The sequence below is a fragment of the Uloborus diversus genome, chromosome 5 (assembly GCF_026930045.1).
Source record: "Uloborus diversus isolate 005 chromosome 5, Udiv.v.3.1, whole genome shotgun sequence".
Classification (NCBI taxonomy): Eukaryota; Metazoa; Arthropoda; class Arachnida; order Araneae; family Uloboridae; genus Uloborus; species Uloborus diversus.
The window spans coordinates 16,002,675-16,021,297 of NC_072735.1; the positions used below are offsets into that span (position 1 = coordinate 16,002,675).

General features: G+C 31.2%; 2 protein-coding genes across 2 annotated transcripts in view; one reads left to right on the plus strand and one right to left on the minus strand.

The window, feature by feature from the left end:
• Window positions 1–12,923, plus strand: part of LOC129223370 (hemicentin-1-like) — a 181,411-nt gene extending 168,488 nt beyond the window's left edge. Inside the window, exons 76-80 of the mRNA XM_054857950.1 lie at window positions 790–912; window positions 3,189–3,353; window positions 7,528–7,647; window positions 9,407–9,533; window positions 11,278–12,923. Coding sequence (XP_054713925.1) covers window positions 790–912; window positions 3,189–3,353; window positions 7,528–7,647; window positions 9,407–9,533; window positions 11,278–11,656 — 914 coding nt within the window. The 3' untranslated portion in view covers window positions 11,657–12,923. The remainder of the gene's footprint in view (window positions 1–789; window positions 913–3,188; window positions 3,354–7,527; window positions 7,648–9,406; window positions 9,534–11,277) is intronic.
• The window catches only part of LOC129223366 (transforming growth factor-beta-induced protein ig-h3-like), a gene marked incomplete in the record, with an annotated part of 615,676 nt that overhangs the window by 241,438 nt on the left and 355,615 nt on the right, over window positions 1–18,623 (minus strand).

Here is an 18,623-nt window from a genome sequence, read left to right on the forward strand (position 1 = left end):
TGCATTATATAGTATGCCCATCGATACAACAATTTAATCATTTTTGTACTGAAAAATAGCTTTTTACTTTGCTCAAGATGTTTTGTGTTACATACTAATAAGAAAATAAAAAGAAGAGTTGTAAACGAAAAGTGGAGAAAGATTGCTGCACGATTACAGCAAAACACTAATATGCATGACATGTGGCATCAAAGAAACGCTAAAATAAGTTGAAAGTACTTTGTTTTCAACAAGTACTTGTTGTCTTGTCCATGATGTGCAAGAAAAGCACTAGATTGCTCCAAAGCTGTCGAAGACAGCCTTGGAGACCTCCACAGCCTTTCGGGAAAAAATCATATCATCCAAATCATCTTATTTAATTATAAATAAAATCATAATGGCAAGTAGTAAACAAATAAAAACAATTTTGAACAAAATGTTTAAAAAAACAAAAAAAAAAGTTAAATTGTAAGGAAATTTTTTTTTTTTTTAAACCAAGATTTTTTTTTCAATCTACAAGTGGAAAAGTTTCAGTTCTTACGTATTGCTACTTTAAACAATTTTGATTCTTTTGAAAATATTGTTACTTAAACTTAATTTTGAATGAAGCCAGTTACCCTGGAATTTTCTAAAAAATAACCTGGAAAACCTGGAAAAGTCTTTAAAAAAAAATAAACTATGAATCTTTTGCTGGTTATTAGAAAAGAGACAACCAACAAGGCTGTGCACACTTGCAACATCTTTGATGTTTGTGTCTTTTATATCAAAAATAGACAAGGTCATCTGTAAATTATTTTATTGATTTTTTAGATATAAATGAATGCTTGCAGAGACCCAACCCCTGTAGCTATATTTGTAATAACTTACCTGGAGATTATGAATGTGTTTGCACTCCTGGACTCAAACGGCTGCCTGATAAGAAAACTTGTGCAGGTTGGCTATTTTATTTTTGATAGCATGATTTTAGAGTCAGTATTTCTAATTACATTACATCGATTTGAATAGCTTAAAGTTCATTAGGTAGTGTCCATATTGTCTTAGTATTGTATCATCCAAAATGGGATTTCATTTAACTATTTGTAAAGTTATCAGAAGTAATAATAATCAATTTGTGAAAGGCTTCATACATATATTTTTTCCCAATAATTAAGGGTTTAAGGCATTCATATACAGTATAATTTAACTTCATTGCAATTTTTTATTTGAATCTTCACAATTTAATTGAAATACTATTTATACCTTTAAAATGTTTTCTCATTTCACAATGAAAAACATTTGGTTATAAATTTCACTACAAAAGTGTTTTAAGTGAGATCAACAAAATCATTTTATTTGATTAATTTTTGACCAATGAACTCCATAGAAATTGCAGCAAAAAATATTTAATTCATAAAAATACTATACACTCATTTTGTATCATATGACTAAACTTTTATTAACAATTTAGAGCATTTAATGCATTTAATTATCATCTTGGAGAACAATTAACACAGCTTTTGAGAATACTAATCTAAACAAAGTGTTTGACATTCCTTGTATTGATGGCCAATGAATTTCTTTTTCCGGCAATATTCAAATCTTAATCTTCTAGATAGTTTACTTAATAAGAGTTGTAATTTCATCAGTTTTCTGTGTATTGTTGAAAATTCAAAACAATCAATATTTTTTTATATGCTGCACTGAGAAATATTTGAATAAGACATATTTATTTAAATTCCATAATGCTTGCATGTGAGAATTGCTAATAATTACATTTATTTCCCTTTCAAGTTATATATAATTTAAAAAAAAAAACAAAACTCTTAAATGTAAAATTTAGTTTTAGACTTAAACAGAAACAAGTTGTAGTTTAAATGTATTAGTTAAAATAGTCTGCTGAAGAAAACTTAAGTGTGTCCTATTTCAATGTTGTTGTAGTGGTAGAATATTTTAAATTAGCAAATGTTGGGCAGCTGCCATAGTCTATTTTTTATACGTGATACTGAAAGTAACACAATAGCAGGAACTATATTAATCTCCTGTAAAATTATTAGGACTGATCCAATCCAATTCCTGCTGCAGATGAAGTGGTTCTGAAATTAGCACCATGAAGCGCACCATATGTGCGAAAAAAGCAGATATATGAAATATAAACTAATTTTTGCAGTCAAATTTAAATTTCTACCTTTGTAATTTCAAAACGTTGCCTCCAAGTTTTCAAAATATCCTGAGGTTTCATATTTCTTAACATAAAATAACGCAAAAAAACTTTGATGTAGTACTTTTTTTTTTTTTTTTGCAGTTCATTTGAAAAATTACATTAAATAATTTCAAAAACAATGTATTACTTAAGTTTGTATTTTTAAAGCCTTTTGCTTCACACCAAACACGTTTCTATATCAGTGTATTAACTAAGATAAATTATATTTATATAACTGAAGGTACTTTCACATGCACGCATCGATTTCATCGCAGTTCATAATTAAAAAATAATGGGGTTGTTTCCTTCAGTCAAAAGTACTTCTTTCAGTCACTGAAATTGATAGAATGAGTAAAAAAAAAATAACATGGACCCAGAAAATACTTTCATTTTCCCAACAGTTATTTTTTAATTAATTTTTTAAAGTGTCCGATTTTGAAAACAAGGCCTGGTCTTTATGACATCATAAATGATGCAATTTGGTGCATCTTTCTTTCACGTTTCCACATTATGATACTCAAGAAGCAAATTAAATATTGCGCTCTATGCTTGCTATCAACCATATCGTTGCCAATACACGTCAGTAAAGATGTGAATTAAATGTTTTTCTCCGTGAATGGCAACACTGAATGGCATTTCATCATTTGTGATGTCACACGACAGAAACCTAAACAATAAAAGCGCACCGATTTAAGTATTTTTTTTTAAATATTAAACTTGAACAAATTATTTAAAAAATGTTCAGATCCTATATTTTTAAGCATGCTCTTTCAGAAAAAAATACTTTTAAAATTTTGGAAACGACCCCATTGTTGAAAAACCATGAGACATGAAGAAGGCTCAATTTGAAAATAATTACTTTTGAGTGAAATTTCTTTATGTTTTAGGCTGCAAAATAAGGGGATAAACAAAACATTTCATTTTCTAAACAAATTTTAATGTGCAAAAGGTTGTCCCACAAGAGATGTAACCGAAATTTACAAGAACCAAGTAAATATTCACATCTGATACCATGCATATATTATTGCAGGAATTGAATATTTAGATCAGAAAGATCATGAAGTTCAGCATGATTACAGCACAAACGATGGAGACAGGTCAAAAGAACACCTCACTGATTCTTTAGCTCTGAGAAAAGCACCAAACAATTTTCATTGTCCTGTAGGTTTTCGAAAAGAGGCGAATTCATGTGAAGGTATATATTTTGAAATTGTAATGCTATCTACTGGGAGCTTGTATATAATAACAGCCAAAATTTAACCTATATTGATTTTATCTTAGCAATCAAGAATGTCTGCAAAATAGTTAACATAAGTTTGCCAATGCTGCTATGCGTATAAAATCCCTCCTGCATGCAGTAGGTCAATTACATTTCCAATGATAAGGAAACTGATACCCAAAATCAAACAAATGCATACTGTATCAAAATTTTTAATTTGGATTTGACACCATTTATCTTCCATTTTAGATTTTTTCAATATTTAGGCATCAGTCAAATAGATCATAAACATTCCATGCATACATCAAAAAAAATCATGTTCTAAAGTAGGGGTTTTCAAAGTGGGTGCCGCAGGGGAAGGCGAGGGGTGCCAGGAAGTGCCAATGATTTCAACATACATATATAATAGAGATTAACTAAGGTGCCATGAGAAAATTCCAATTATACAAAGGATGCCACGAATCGATAAAAATTTGGGAACCCCTGTTTTAAACTTTTTATTTCTTGTTCTTCCTTCCAAATTAAAATATCTTCAAAATTCAAAGTGGTGTAAGTCATATGTAACTGTTTTACCCTTTCAAAAATTTGTCTAATGTTTAACGCTTTTATAAGTGTTGTGTGCAAAAACCAATCCTTTAGCACATATTCATCTCCTCCAAAATCATTCATTTTTTTTTAAATCTAACAAATTTTGGGTATAAAGGTATAGTTAAAGAAGATTTTATCTCTCATTATTATTTTAAGTTTTATTTCCTGCGACAAAATACTGTTGTTTTTGCATCTTTTCGTGTTTAAAACTACTTATCTTGAAAAATCTGACTCTAAATTCATGGTGTTTAAAAATATAATAGCTTTAATTTGCACTTAGAATTTTTGTTAAGATACTCTCAAAAAATTTAATAACTATTCATTGGTATTATTTTAGTTTAAGGTAGAAACAATTATAAATAAAGTTAGATGCTAAAGCATGTTTAAATGAAATAAAAATGCCTTTTTTTTATATAGAAGCCAGATTAATTGGATATATTTCAGTAAATGTAGTGAACCGTGGGGAAAATTCAAAATTATTCAAATTGATTTACCTATGGTTGGGGCAAACCTAACCTGGCAGCTTTGTGAAGGCTTTGCACATCCTAATCACAGCATTACAACGCTGCCAGGTTAGGTTTGCCCCAACTATAGTAGTGCAAAGTAGGGCTGGGCGATGTAGGAATTTCTACATCATGGTGCATCACCAACCTTACATTGCGATTTAGCGACAAATCTTCGATGTTTTTTTTAAAACTTAAACTTGCTTGTTTAAATTTTACAAAATATATACAAGGTATAAAAATTGTATATCATGCCAGATACAAATTAACTGATTACAGCACCAGAAAGAAATTATTAAAAAAATAAAGCTGCTAAAAGCGCAAGTTAGGGAAAAATATTGAAGACTAGTTTTCAGATTATAATGAGTCTGTTTTTTCAATGCAAAAAGAAGTGAGTAAAGTCATGTATTCCATTCAAAAGCTCTCATATTCTAATGAAAATGAAAAAAAAGGTTCCTTGTAGCCAGTAGGTGGGGGGGGGGGAGTCTTCACCAGGTAACATTCAAACAGGATTTTATAGTTGGTAAAAAATACAAATATTTTAATTCTGAAAATTTCCACCAATATATCTTAAAATTATACTTAATCTTACAAATTTAACAGAAATAGAGTGCCCAAATTGCAGGAGGAGGGGGAGGTTATATATGGCGTCTAAGGCAAATTTTGCATAAAACGGATTCACAGTTTATATTTATCTTCCAAACTTACGCCACAAAAATAGGAATGAGTTGTTACTGAAAATTGTGTGAATTTCATATTTACATAAAATATTTAAATTTTGTTTGGATAAATGGGTGGGAGGGGGTTGGTAACACTAGGAGTTACCAACTTGTGTGACACCTGTGCTAGAAACTCCACTACTTGTAACATCAAAATACTGCATTTTTTGTTGCTGTTTTGCTCATTAAATTTTGCTATTTTTTTTCTGGCAAGTAACTATATGATAAACTTACTAGATCATCAATATATCTTTCGTCAATAGCTAAAAATATGTACATATATTACATGTTCTGGGAGAAATGAAGGTCTAACTCTTTGCAGCTTCATTGTTAAGCCAGATTGGACTGACATACTGCTAATTTAACATTAGTGTGAAAAAATTGGAGATTAAAACGGCAACAACCCTGACCGGTATCTGTACATCAGAGCAGTATCGATGCATCGGTTTAGAAAAATATTTTACACTGGTTTAATGATGTGAGATAGACACCGATTTTCGGCGATGCATCAATCATCCCTAGTGCAAAGTAATAATATATAATGTTTATGATTGACAAAAAAAACAAGTACAGTGGAAAACGTTTAACACAAAGCTGAAAGGACCGAAATTTTTTTTTCATGTTAAACGAATTTTGTGGTAAAAGATTTATATTTAAGTGTGCAGTATACAGTCCAGATCACTGTACCAGTTTGCGTCAACCGATTTTTCATGTTAAGTGTTTTCTTGTTAAACGTATGTCACTGTATTTATGAGTTTAAAAGAAAAAAAAACATTGAAATGTGCAACAAGAATGTCATCAATACTAGAAGACCTGCAGTTACTTGACTTTATTTTGTTGAATTTTCTTTTTGCACTGCAGTTCTTAGGAAATTTTTGCATTACTAACTTCTTTTACTTCTGGGCAAGAAAAAGTCGTGTCAAATTCAATTACAGAAGAATACCTTTATAACGCCGACCTATATAATGCAATTCTCTGTAAAACGCACAATTTTTCAGATGTAAACAATAGGTTTTGAAATTTAAAAATCCTTCTGTTTTGCCTTGCAAACATAAAAATTGTTAGGCAAATTAAATTTTGAAGCACTTTTTCACCTTTCCATCATAATTCAAAGCTTTTAAAAGAAAATCATTACTCACAGTAAAAAGAAAATACCAGATGGCTCTTGAAAATGCAGCTGTTATGCAAACCATGAAGCTACCAGAAGTGCAGCATGATTCACTTTCTTTTGATTGTGAAACATATTTATTTCTGAATGACTAATTCTATAATTAGTGCTGCAGATAAAACCCAATCTGATGTGCTAATATTGATATATTCCGAATATTAGTTTCAAAATTTGTGAAATGACCTATATAATGCCAAAACCTGTAAAACGCAAAAGCTCTGGTCCCAAGGTGTGCGTTATAACGGTCTTCTACTGTATATCTAATCTATACTGTACACTGTGCTAAAACTTTTCTAGATTTAGTTTTTAACCAACACAAAAATAGATTCAGGCTATATTACAGTATTAAATTCTTTTACTTTCATGATGCCTTCTAAAAGGCATTATTTGGCATTTTTGTGGCTAATGTATTGTCTTAAAAAGATTTTTCCTGTGAAAATTTGCTCTCACACATCACCTTTGCAATTTTCAGAACATAACTTAATTTTAATACGTCATTTCAACTACAGTTAAAAAATCTGTCATGAAGTTTAATAACAAAACGTTTCACATTAAATTATTAGAAATAAAATGAAGAAAAGTTTGGTACTAAAATAGTCACTCAATATTTATTTATCTTTTTTTTAAGTAAAAATAAGTTTTCTTATTCTCAATGTTTTATCATAACATAAATTTTATGTTTTGCTAAAATTCACCAGACATCTAACTTTGGAATTTCTCTTGATTTTTTAAAAGTTAAATAGCGACTATTAATTAGACCATTAATACCTAGATAGCAGTAAGGGATCAGACCTCCCTTACTGCTATCCAGGAAGTAGGGGCGTGAAAAGGGGGGCGGGAGAAGAAACACCTGGTTGGCCCGAGCCTGAAGAGGGCCCAATATTCTTTAAATCGGGAGTGAAATATATGTAGAGATGTTGGTGTAAATAATATGGAGGGGGCCCGTAAAAGTCACTTTTAATTCCTACCAGTGCCCTGGACATTGTTTCCTTCTTTCTGTAATGTGTATTTCATTCTGACCTATCTGTGCATGTCAAACTCACTGTGGAAGAGCATTGCAAAATGTCTGCAATTAAGAAAAAAAATCAGTAATACATAAATATTAAAGCAATAAATGTTGCTTGATTAGTTTTATTATTGCAACTGTAATTTTGTTATTCTCATATGTTTAGATATCAATGAATGTGAAGACAAAGGAAAATGTCAGCACTCTTGTGAAAATACTGTTGGGAGCTATAATTGTTTATGTCCAGAAGGATATCAGTTAGGTTCCTCCGGGAAAACCTGCCAAGGTATGTGAAACTGAAGTTTTCATAAAGTCAAATGCAGTTGAACTTCTGCAAGCAACAGTCGATCTCTCTTATAATAAACACAAAGGGACCACAATATGTGCTTGTTTTAATCAAGTGCTCTAAAAAGGAGATCTTGAAAAAAATCGAAGAATTCGTCATTGTCACTTTTCTTCTTCTTTTTAATCTCTGTGCGGTGAGAAAGAAGTTGGTGGCTTTGAACTGTCTAAATGTGGGTTTGATTGTTTGTGAGAAATACACACACATATGTTGTTGTCATATCGAATGACGTGCAGAGTGCGAAAGGTTTAGATGTCTCCAAAAGTCTTGATAACAAGATCTGCTAATTCTGGAGCCAGATGGATGTACAGGATTTCAACTGGTGGTGCTCCAAGTTGGAGGAGGGGAGGGTTCTAATGAATAGTGCAAAACACACACATATATAATTTTTAAATGCTTCTTTACTTAACAAATTTAAAAAAAGTACTGTCATCGCTTGTTCTCAGGATTTATGATTTATGCTTAACTCCCTGTTGACTTCGAAATGTTAAACAAAAAATGATAAACTTAGCTGGCAGTCAAGGGCGCCCATGTAGGGGGGCTCAAGCCCCCCTTAGAGATTAGAACTTCCTTGCTTTTAGTACTTTTTTCTTTGCAAAAATGTAAAAACATTTTTTCTCCAGCCATTAATAAATAAGTTATTACAGATGTCGAATTTTAATAATTCTAATATGTACTGAAATTGGTTTCTATGGGGAGAATATCCTACAAAACCACCAGGAAAATATCTGAGCCCCCCCCCCCCTTAAAATTTTGCATATGGGCGCTCATGCTGACAGTCAACAGAAATTTTATGAATCACAGAAATATTGCTCACTTTAAGCAGGGTTTGTTCGGTAAAAGGGAGGGTTGCTCCCATAGATTTAACATTGTACCAACCAAGTATTTCTGATTTCCTCGCTAAACCCGGGTTCTTGTAGAATCAGCGCTCGTTATAAGCAAGTTCGACTGTGTTGCATTTTTCACAATGTTTTGCTAGGCATTGATCCAAAATATATCTTATGGAATGAAAATATTTTTTAAATTATGGATAATGCTAAAACTTTAATGATTACAACCTTGTCAGCCAAACAAGCACAATATTACTGCGATTGCAAGCAGAGCACTTATTTTCTGGCCTATAAAAGCATGTTCAAGATGAATTTATGACAATGCAATGTGAATAAATCGTCAAATTTACTCTCATTTGTAATTACTCTCATTGTTTATAATGTTTCGATCTTGTGTCTCATGAATATTTTGCATAAACTTTAATTTATCAAATTGAATAACATTAAATTTACTTTTGAAGAGACTGTCATTTCTTTGATGTGAAAGTCAAAATTTTAAAGAAGTTCTTTTTACTAGTTAAGTGCATAAAAATTGTTACCTGCAAAGTTTTTAAACTATTAAAACATGGATTAAAGAAATTTTTCATGAGCAATTGATCAAGAATTTTGAAAATGCAACAGAGTTCAGGCACAATAGATTTTGACAAATCATGATTTGACTGATCAAGGTTTCTAAAATCACTGCTTGTCACCTTCAGCCTTTAATGTTGAAACTTTAATTACACAATATAATGCTTTTGCTCAATTATGAATTAATTTGTATTATGTTAGTGTTGTTTTTATATTTAATGACTAAAGTTAAAGTAGTTTAAAATAATCTGAATGAGCTAATAACAGTTTGTATCATCTAATCATTTTTTCACAACTTTCAGATATTGATGAATGTCTTGCGTCAAAAATTGATTGTGGACCAGAAAAAATGTGTTTTAATATGCGTGGTTCTTATGAATGTATTGAAACTCCTTGCCCTCCTAAATATGACAGGGATCCTCTAACTGGGTACGTACGTTCTTTAAGTTTAACATTAGCATGTACACTAGCAAATAACACAATTGAATTGTTCTTGGAGAAAACTTACCATCTAAAAATTGATGTTTGCCTATGGTTGGTATCTATAAATTAAGAGTTTAGCTGAGGGGTTCCCAACCTGTGGGTCGCGAAGCATTTCTTAGGAGGGTCGTGACATTATTCCTACATTCAAAAATTTCATTAAATTAAAATACATGGGGAAAAAATAGCATTTTAGAGTAGCATCAATGCCTCAGCGTAATGGCGAATCCAGGAGAAGGGCTACGGGGCTACAGCAACCCCTCCCCCTCTCATGCCCGAGTACCTGATCTCAGAACATCCTCTAAGATTATCTTAAGCTTTGTTTTAGGGACCTCAATCTCTACAAATTTCCGCAAAAGAATCCTGAATTTAATCTCTTTTAACATTATCAAAATTGTCTAAAATTTTGTTTTCGGAACTTTTGTTTCGAATAATTTCTGTGAGAGGTTCTCTAAACTCCAACCATTGTCCTTAAAGGTGTCCTGCAGTTGCATTTTTAAGACTTAATTTTGGAAATATTCTGGGGAAGAGCCCCGTACCCCTTCTTCTCCTTGAACCTCATCAAAAACAGTCAAGAAATGGGTTTTTAGGATTTTAATTTTGAAAAAAATTCCAGGGGAGTGCCTGTTCCTCTTCACATAATACAAGATCCTGTAAAATTTCGTTTTTAGGGCTTGAATTCCAGAAAAAAAATCCGGGTGAGGTCTCTGAACATTTTTCCTTGTTATCAAAAATAACTAACTATATTCTGATTTTTAGACTTAAATTTCAAAGCAAAATTTTGGGAGTACCCGAAATCCTTTTGTCCGCCATATCATTAAAACTCGTCTAAAATTTCATTTCTGAAACTTCAATTCCGAAAAATCTCCGAAGGAGGGAGGGTGGGGAGAGAGAGGTCCGAATAAAAACGTTTTTCCTTACGTTTACTAAAATTTCCAATAATTGCGTTTGAACATCAAACTCCAAAATTTTCCAGGGAAAGGTTGCCCAAACCTTTTCTCTTCTCTAAATTTCAACAAAGATAGTTGTAGGCTAAGTTTATTTAGGACATATCATTTTTGTTTTCTAAAAAATAGAGACCAATCCATCTCCCCCTCCCCCATCGTTAAAAATTGTCTAAAACTTCACTTTTAGGACTTTACTAAGAAATTTCAAAGTTGTTAAAACCATCCAAAATATCATAAAAAGCTAACAAAGCTATACTTTATTACATTAGCAGCCTTGTAATAACTATGAAACTGCGTTTCAAACATGCCAAGAAATGTATACAGAAATAGAACATTTGAGACAGTGAGAAGTAAAGGGTTGTAAGTGGACTTTTTAAAGTTCTGAGTAAAACGCATTTAAAGTTCAGGTCCTTGGTAGGCTTTCATTGAAATTTCTTTATTCTTGCTGTATTGCAGAACCTATCAGAGCTACCAGTACCATCTCTAGCCCCATAACAAAGAAGGGGTTCCCATAACATTTGCCCTACTTATCTGAAAATTTTCAATTTTGTCACTTACATCCCATTGCTTCTCACTGCCTCATATGATGAATTGATTATATATTATTTTGCACAGAGGGTTGTCACAATTCAATCAAATTTTCCGAATAAACTAGAAAAAATACTGTGCTCTTTTATTCATACATTGTGTTTTCTTTAACTCTTAATTCCTACCGCATATTTTTGACAATCTAATGTATGATTTAGGTATTGCAAGCTTGCTTGTGAAAAGGCTGGAATGGCTTGCCCACCCAACATTAAGTATGCTGAAATTCTTGCATTCAAGATGATAGCATTGCCAAGTGGTATTCAAGCATATCAAGATCTCATAAGACTCATTGCATACGACCAAGATGGAATTCTGCTGCCAGACACAGTATTTTCCATTATAGAAAATGAAACTGGTGTTCCGTTTAGGATAAGACTGGAAAATGGTAAAGGAGTACTTTACACTCAAAAGAACATGGAATCAAATCAGGATTATAAAATCAAAGTGCAAGCAATATCATATGATATGGAGTTGCATACTATCCTGTATACCACTAAATTTGTAGTTTTTGTTTCGGTTTCTCAGTATCCTTATTGAGTGTAAGTACTATAGGAAAGAAAAACATTCACATTAATTGCTAACAAAGTGTTTATAAATTTGATCATTCAACTATTAGTATTTTAAATATTTCCTGTAAAGTTTTGTATGTCAGGGTGATTGCATTCTGGTTTCACCAGAATTTAACCTCTTTCGAAAATTCTAACGCAAGCGACCACAACTTTTTGATTTTAAATATAAAAAATAAGCTAATAGATAGTAATAAAAATAACTAATTTTAAAATATTGTCCCTTTTTTTTTATACATGAAGCACACTGCAATCTTTTATTATACAAAAATTTGTATCCTTTTTAATAAATTGTTTTTTATAAAAAATGTTGGTTAGAACTTCAAAAAAAAAAAAAAAAACACACACACACATCTATTTTGTTTTCCATTATTATTTGAAACCACTGAAGCTTGAATCAAATATGAAACCAAAAGGAAATAGATATTAAAAATAAAAAAAAAAGCCGAGTTTTAAATTTATTTCAGTGTTATTGCAAGCACAGATTTCATTTCCATTTAACATTTTCTTTCATAACACCAATTTATTTCATCATGACTTTTAACAGTTGAGACTCAAATTTTATATCTTAACCTGTTTACAAAATGTAAAAATAATTGGCAGTGAAACTGCCACATGACAAATAAACTTGTTAATATTTACTGCAAATGTATAAGTTTTATAGTTGCTCCTAAATGCATTATAATTTAATGTTGTTATTCAAAGATATTGTAAACACGTTACATACTGAATAAAATATATATATGTATGCGTGATATTTTGATATAAAATTGTGCGTTGAATGGAAATATATATTTTTTTATTGTTCAGTTCTGCATATTTAGTTTTCAACTTTTTGGAATTAATGCATAAAATAATGTCAGGTTGTTTTTTTTTTTTTTTCGATCTTGACCAATTCGAGATATGTGCTTTAGACTGTATACAAATTATTTAATAGATATAATAGGCTTATGAATCATACCTTTATATTTACTGTAAACGTTTATTTTCGTGTAGCAGTAGTATCTAAGAGCAATAAAACAGTGTATATAATATACATTTATTACTCATATTGCATTTATTTGATTTTATGCCATACTCATACGGTCACATTTCTCAGTTTTTTCGTACATGGAAAAAACTGAATTTTCCCCTGAAATCAGTGTTTACTATGGGTGAGAAAAGCTTGTTCAACCTAACTTGTAAGAATTGAATCAAAAATTCAAACACGAGAAATAAATTTAATTATTTTACTGGAATATTTTACTTTTTCGTTTATGAAATGCAACTCAAGTGAATACAGTTATGAATAGTTTGCTTTTTCAGAAATTTAGCATGTTTAAATGTAACCTTTTTCCTCCCCCTGGCATTTATTTACTACACACACGTTAATCTCTATAATTATGAAACATGTAGCAGAAGCTCATTCACTTACATTACTAAAGAGTATTTCAAAGTAATTAAACAGATTTAACTAATCTCATTCATACTATACTGAAATCATCATTGGCTTATGTTATACGTTTTTATCGTCGGTGGCTTCAATCCGACTTTCAAAGATAGGCTAAGACTCTCAAACAGCAGCCTCCCTGGTTTAGATCCAGGGAACTGCTTAATTTGAGTAAGAATGAAATCAAAATATCTGTTTGGTTGCTAACTGGACAATGCTCTCTTAATAGGCATGTTAATAATACGCCAATTTTATCATAAGTTTCACCTCGAGATCTGTTTGTGGTGATAGCAAATGCAGGTATTATTGGGAGCTGTGTTTTTTTTTTTTTTTTTTTCTTGTTTGTTTTTGTTTTAAGAAGGTGATTTATCGAAACTGAAACTCCTCCCGTACTCCAAAAAATTATTTAAATATTAAAATCTCAGAAACATAATCAAAATGAAAATATTTTAAATGCTTGTAGTTGCCCAAAAAGCCTCAATAATAAAACCAAATGCAAGAATTTCATTTATTTATGCTCAAGTGAGAAATGGCAACATATAATCAGGCCTAGATTACCCAATAGGCCAACCTAGGTCCTGGCCTAGGGACGCAAGTCGAAAAGGGCGTACGTCACGGAGAAAAAAAAATTAATAAACAGCTTGTTGAAAAAAAAAATGTGGCGCATTAGTATACACAAAGAAGCAAAATTCAATTAGAATAGATTGCAAGCAGCCCTTTAGGAAGAAAAAAAAAGCAATTGGAGGGGCGTAATGATTGAGTCGATTTCTTTTTCCGGTCAAAGCAGATAATTTTCAATGTCTTTGATTTGAACACTAATTTTTAAAAATATAGCTTTGCCTAGGGGTGGATTGGGTCATCCAAGAGGGCGTCAACCTTAACTCCTGAAAGGGGCACAGGTTCGAGGGCAAAAAAAAAGCGCATAGTTTCGAGGGCGGCGAGTAGCTGGGGGTGCCCCTGGATTTTCAAAAGTGAAAAAACTTAAGTCACATACAGGAAAATTAGTAAAACCCATGATTTAGAAAATGTTTAGTTATAAAACCTTGGTACTGAAACTATTTTTCTCTTGAGGGCGGCTAGTTGCTGGGGGCGCCCCTGGATTTTCAAAAGTGAAAAAACTTAAGTCACATACAGGAAAATTAGTAAAACCCATGATTTAGAAAATGTTCGGTTATAAAACCTTGTTACTGGAACTATTTTTCTCTTGATGTCTTTAAATTACGTCAGTAAGTATGTGTTTCGCAATTAATAATTTATAAATTTCATACTTATTTATAACTGCCAATCATCAGGGGCACCCAAAGTTAAAATTTTTGGGAGAGGGGAAATTATCAATTTACCGAATAAAACTTCAAATTTACAGAGTGACAAAATATGAATATGTACCAACATCTAACAAAAAGAGAAATTAGACATCCTTAAAAAAATATATATACACATATATATAATGTTGTATTCAAATTTTCCGAACTGTCACACATTTTTTGTCAAATTAGAAAAGTTTGGGGATGTCACAGTGACCTCCCGGTGACCCCCTTTAGGGCACCTCTGCCTGTCATATCTCCTATTCTGTACTAAATATTCACCATAGACTGTTTTAATTCTCTATACACACATGCACTGCATGCAAGTTCCCAATAAATAATTTACTTTACACAATTTTATATATTTTTACTTATAATGATGTAAATTATCGGGGTTTGTTTCCAGCACATTATTTTTACGAATATTTTTATTCAAAATTTCACCACGAAAATCACAACAAAGTGAATAAAAATACAAGGGATTCTCTGAAATATGTTTTAAATAGAAGAAAAATCAAGATATAGAGAGAAAGAGTGATTTAGAAGTAGAGATTAGTAAGGTAGAGACACCGACAGTTCTAAATTTTTCTAAAGTAAAAAAATTGAAGGAAAACAAAAGTGCGTCAAGAAATTCAAGAGACCTGATATTTCAATTTTAAAAAAAAGGGAAAATTACATAAGATATCACTGCTAAATATCACCTCAGGCCAAAGCGTCAAAAGTTTTTTTTTCTGAGGCCAAAAGCGTTTGTTTTTCAAACAGACAAAAATTTGAAAGGGAAATTTGGAAATTCCACTATGGGAAAACTAAAACAGTTAAATGTTTTTGGAAAAGAAAAAGTGGGTCAGGATGTTTTACAACATATTTTTAAAAATAAAAAAATATTATGGACAAAGCAAATAGCGGTAAGAAGGAGTTTAAGTCTATCCCCATGTTTTTACATCATCAAAGGTAGCCGAAAATTGCATTTAATAACTTTAATTTTATAAAAACATCAGAAGAGATTCCATGACCCTGCTTCCACTATCATCTTTAAAGATTATCTAAACTTGTTTTTTATGAAACATCAATTTCAAAAAAATTTCCGAGTAAGACTCAACGAACCACATCCCTCCCAAAAGTTCAATCTTAGCTGCATCACTCAATAATGTCAATTTTTTATATTTTTTAGAGAAAAATCTTTTTTTAACTAAAAACATTCGAATTTAAGGTATTGAAAATGAGAATGTAAATTATAAAAATTAGGTTTGTTTGTACAGTAAGAATTTACAGCAGAGTGAAAAATTTATGTTTTCCATATAAGGTAGAACATACTTTTCACAGCAAGACAGTGTTGGTAAAAAAACCGTTTTTTTTTTTTTTTTAACCACATTTTATTTTGGTTTAAACCAGGTTTATTTGGATTAAACAATTTTATTTTAGGAAAATCATGAAGATTTTATCAATTAATTGTTAAGGAATGTTTAATGTTCATATTTGTACCTAATTTCTTTGTAGGTAATTAAATAATTAAGAGTAAAATCTTGTAATTTCATTTCTTCATCCATAGAGATTTCTATAGGAGAATATCGTTTGAAAATCTTTAACTATTATGAAAAATATAGAACGTAAATGGGGCCCTGGTATAAATAATGAAAGAAATAATTTACTCTGGTAGTTTAGACATTAATTACAAATAACCAAGAACAAATTCTTGTAAATTTTTAATTTCCTCATAGTCATCTACGATGAATAAAAAAATAAAAGTAAAATTAAAATCACACATTCATAAACATGGAAACTGGGAAATATTTTGCAATATCTACAAATGAATCATAAGTCTGATGTACAAAACAGAACTTTAAAACTCAAAAGATCAACGTATATTTTGTTTCAAGATTTAAAAAAAAAAAGTTACAAATCATGAAATTTATTTACCTAATGTGTCAGTGACAACAATTATAGAAACAGGACAAGTAAGTTTTAAAAAAAGCAGTATGTTTTCCATTTTAGACATTTCTCATGGCTTAATGCATTAAGGAATGCAATTTTTTTATCAAAGAAAAAATAATAATTAAAAGCCTTAGTATGAATATACTCTTTTAATATATTTTACTAATGAAGACTTATAAAAATTAGTGTGAATTGATTCTTTCTCTTTCATCTAAATAAATTTGAAGTAATCAAGCAAATTAGGTAGTAAATGAAGTTTTGGTTGAAATATGCTTTTTGGACAATTTTTAAATGCAAAAGACTGAAAAATAATGACAATTGAATTAATAAAAAAAGAGCCAATTGGATTTTTTCTCCATGTAATTTTTTGAAAACTTAGTTGACCTTTCTTGTATACACATGAACCTAATAGTAAAACTGCATTGATTTAAAAAAAGAGAAAAAAAGCAAAAGAAAAACTATTTTGCAAACTTGTATTACCTTAAAAAATAAAAGTTTCTAAATTTATAAACCTGTAATTTATCTTTAAAGTTTTGCTAGTTACTTAGCATCAATTAGATTTTACTCTTTGCAATAATATGTAAAATTTATGAAAACATTTGGGGGAAAACGAAGATTTTCAAAAAAAAAAACATTTTAGAAAAAAACCACATGGTTTTAAAAAAACACTTGGTTTAAACCAACGTGGTTTAAACCAAACAACCCTATAGCAAGATAGTAAGAATTTAAAATAAATAAATACATAATTGGTTATCCTTTTTCCTTGAAATGGAACTCATATTTTGGTTTTATTTATTGTTTTTCGGAAAAGATTAACTATGGTGTTAAATGTTAGACACAAGACATGACAAATGAGAGACAAATCCATTTTAAAAGTCCCTTTGAGTTTGTTTTGACAAGGTTCAACGGTTTAACTTTTTTTTCTAGGGCTAGGTTTTAATAATTCTATATGCCTTTGTTGATAAACAACCTCAAAAATGGGCAACTATCACAAGAATCAGTGGCATACTAAAAAAAGAGAGGGTTGCTGCTAAGGCTGCAATCTCTCACATCTTTTTAAAATTGTTAAGATCATTTATTTTCCTTTTTTCTGAACATTCATGAGAAAAATATTCATTTGAGGAAACATGGAATCAGTTCACAATTAAGAAAGAGGGAAAAAAAACTTAGTTTTATATTTAGGCATTATTTCTTTTCCGGTACTGTGAGTTGTACTCCGGAAACATGTTCGATGCGAGGGAGCAGAGCCGGAGAGAGTCAAGGCGGGTCCTTGTCAGCTATGTCACCGAACCTCTCCTACCCCCCCCCCCAAAAAAAAAGAGAAAAGAAAAAAAAGGGAGAAAAGAGGAAAAGAAAAGAAAGGGGAAAGAAAAAAAATCAATACTGCTTACTAAAAAACAATTAACTCTGTTTTAAGTGCCACAATAGTAAATTTTACTTAATCTTTATGTTTTCTCTTATTCAGACCCCCCCCCCCCTTTCCTTTGCGTCAGTGTCGCTGGGACCCTGGTTACTGACTAGGATGACATGCCTCTCGTCGGGCCTGGGAGGGAGGGAGCATCCCGTCCCCTTATGGTTCATGAGGTGCTATTTATTTCTGTGGTGACCAAATCTGGTTGGTCTATGAAAGGGGGGTAGACGGTGACTGATTTAAGACAAAACTTAGGACTGCGCTTAATCTTGCCAATCTGAAATAACTCCCATGCCCAGTGATAATTTGCAACATAGGCGGATTTAGGACTGAGTTCCTGGGGGGGGGGAGGGCAGGATTTTTTTTTTTTTGAGCAACATTTTTAATTGCCCTCCCCCCCCCCATGTTTTTGTCTGTTTCCTGTGATGCGTAAGGCCATTCTTTACTTTTTTATGTGTCGTTTTCATTACTGTGTGTAATCATGCTGTCCTTTTTAAATTGACCTTAAAAGAGAGGGGGCTGGTATTAAGAGAGTAACGCAGTGCTCCCTTTTAAGTGGGATATAGAATATCTCCAGTTTTAGGGGGCCTGGGGGTTACTCCCCCGGAGGAAACTATCTAAAATGGATATAAAATTCTGCATTTTGAAGTCTTATAAGGGTTAATTGGAAATAATAGGCAAATAATTTTTTTTTTAAGTTTTACGCTTTAAAAGTGCTTTGTGATGCAAGTTAATACTTTAAAAGAAATGATGCACAGATTTCGAGAATAGGTATCAAGAGAGTAACATACTATACCCATTTGAACAATTCTTAATTTATACACTTGATAAGAAATAAAATTGAAGTGCACTTTGCTTAGGA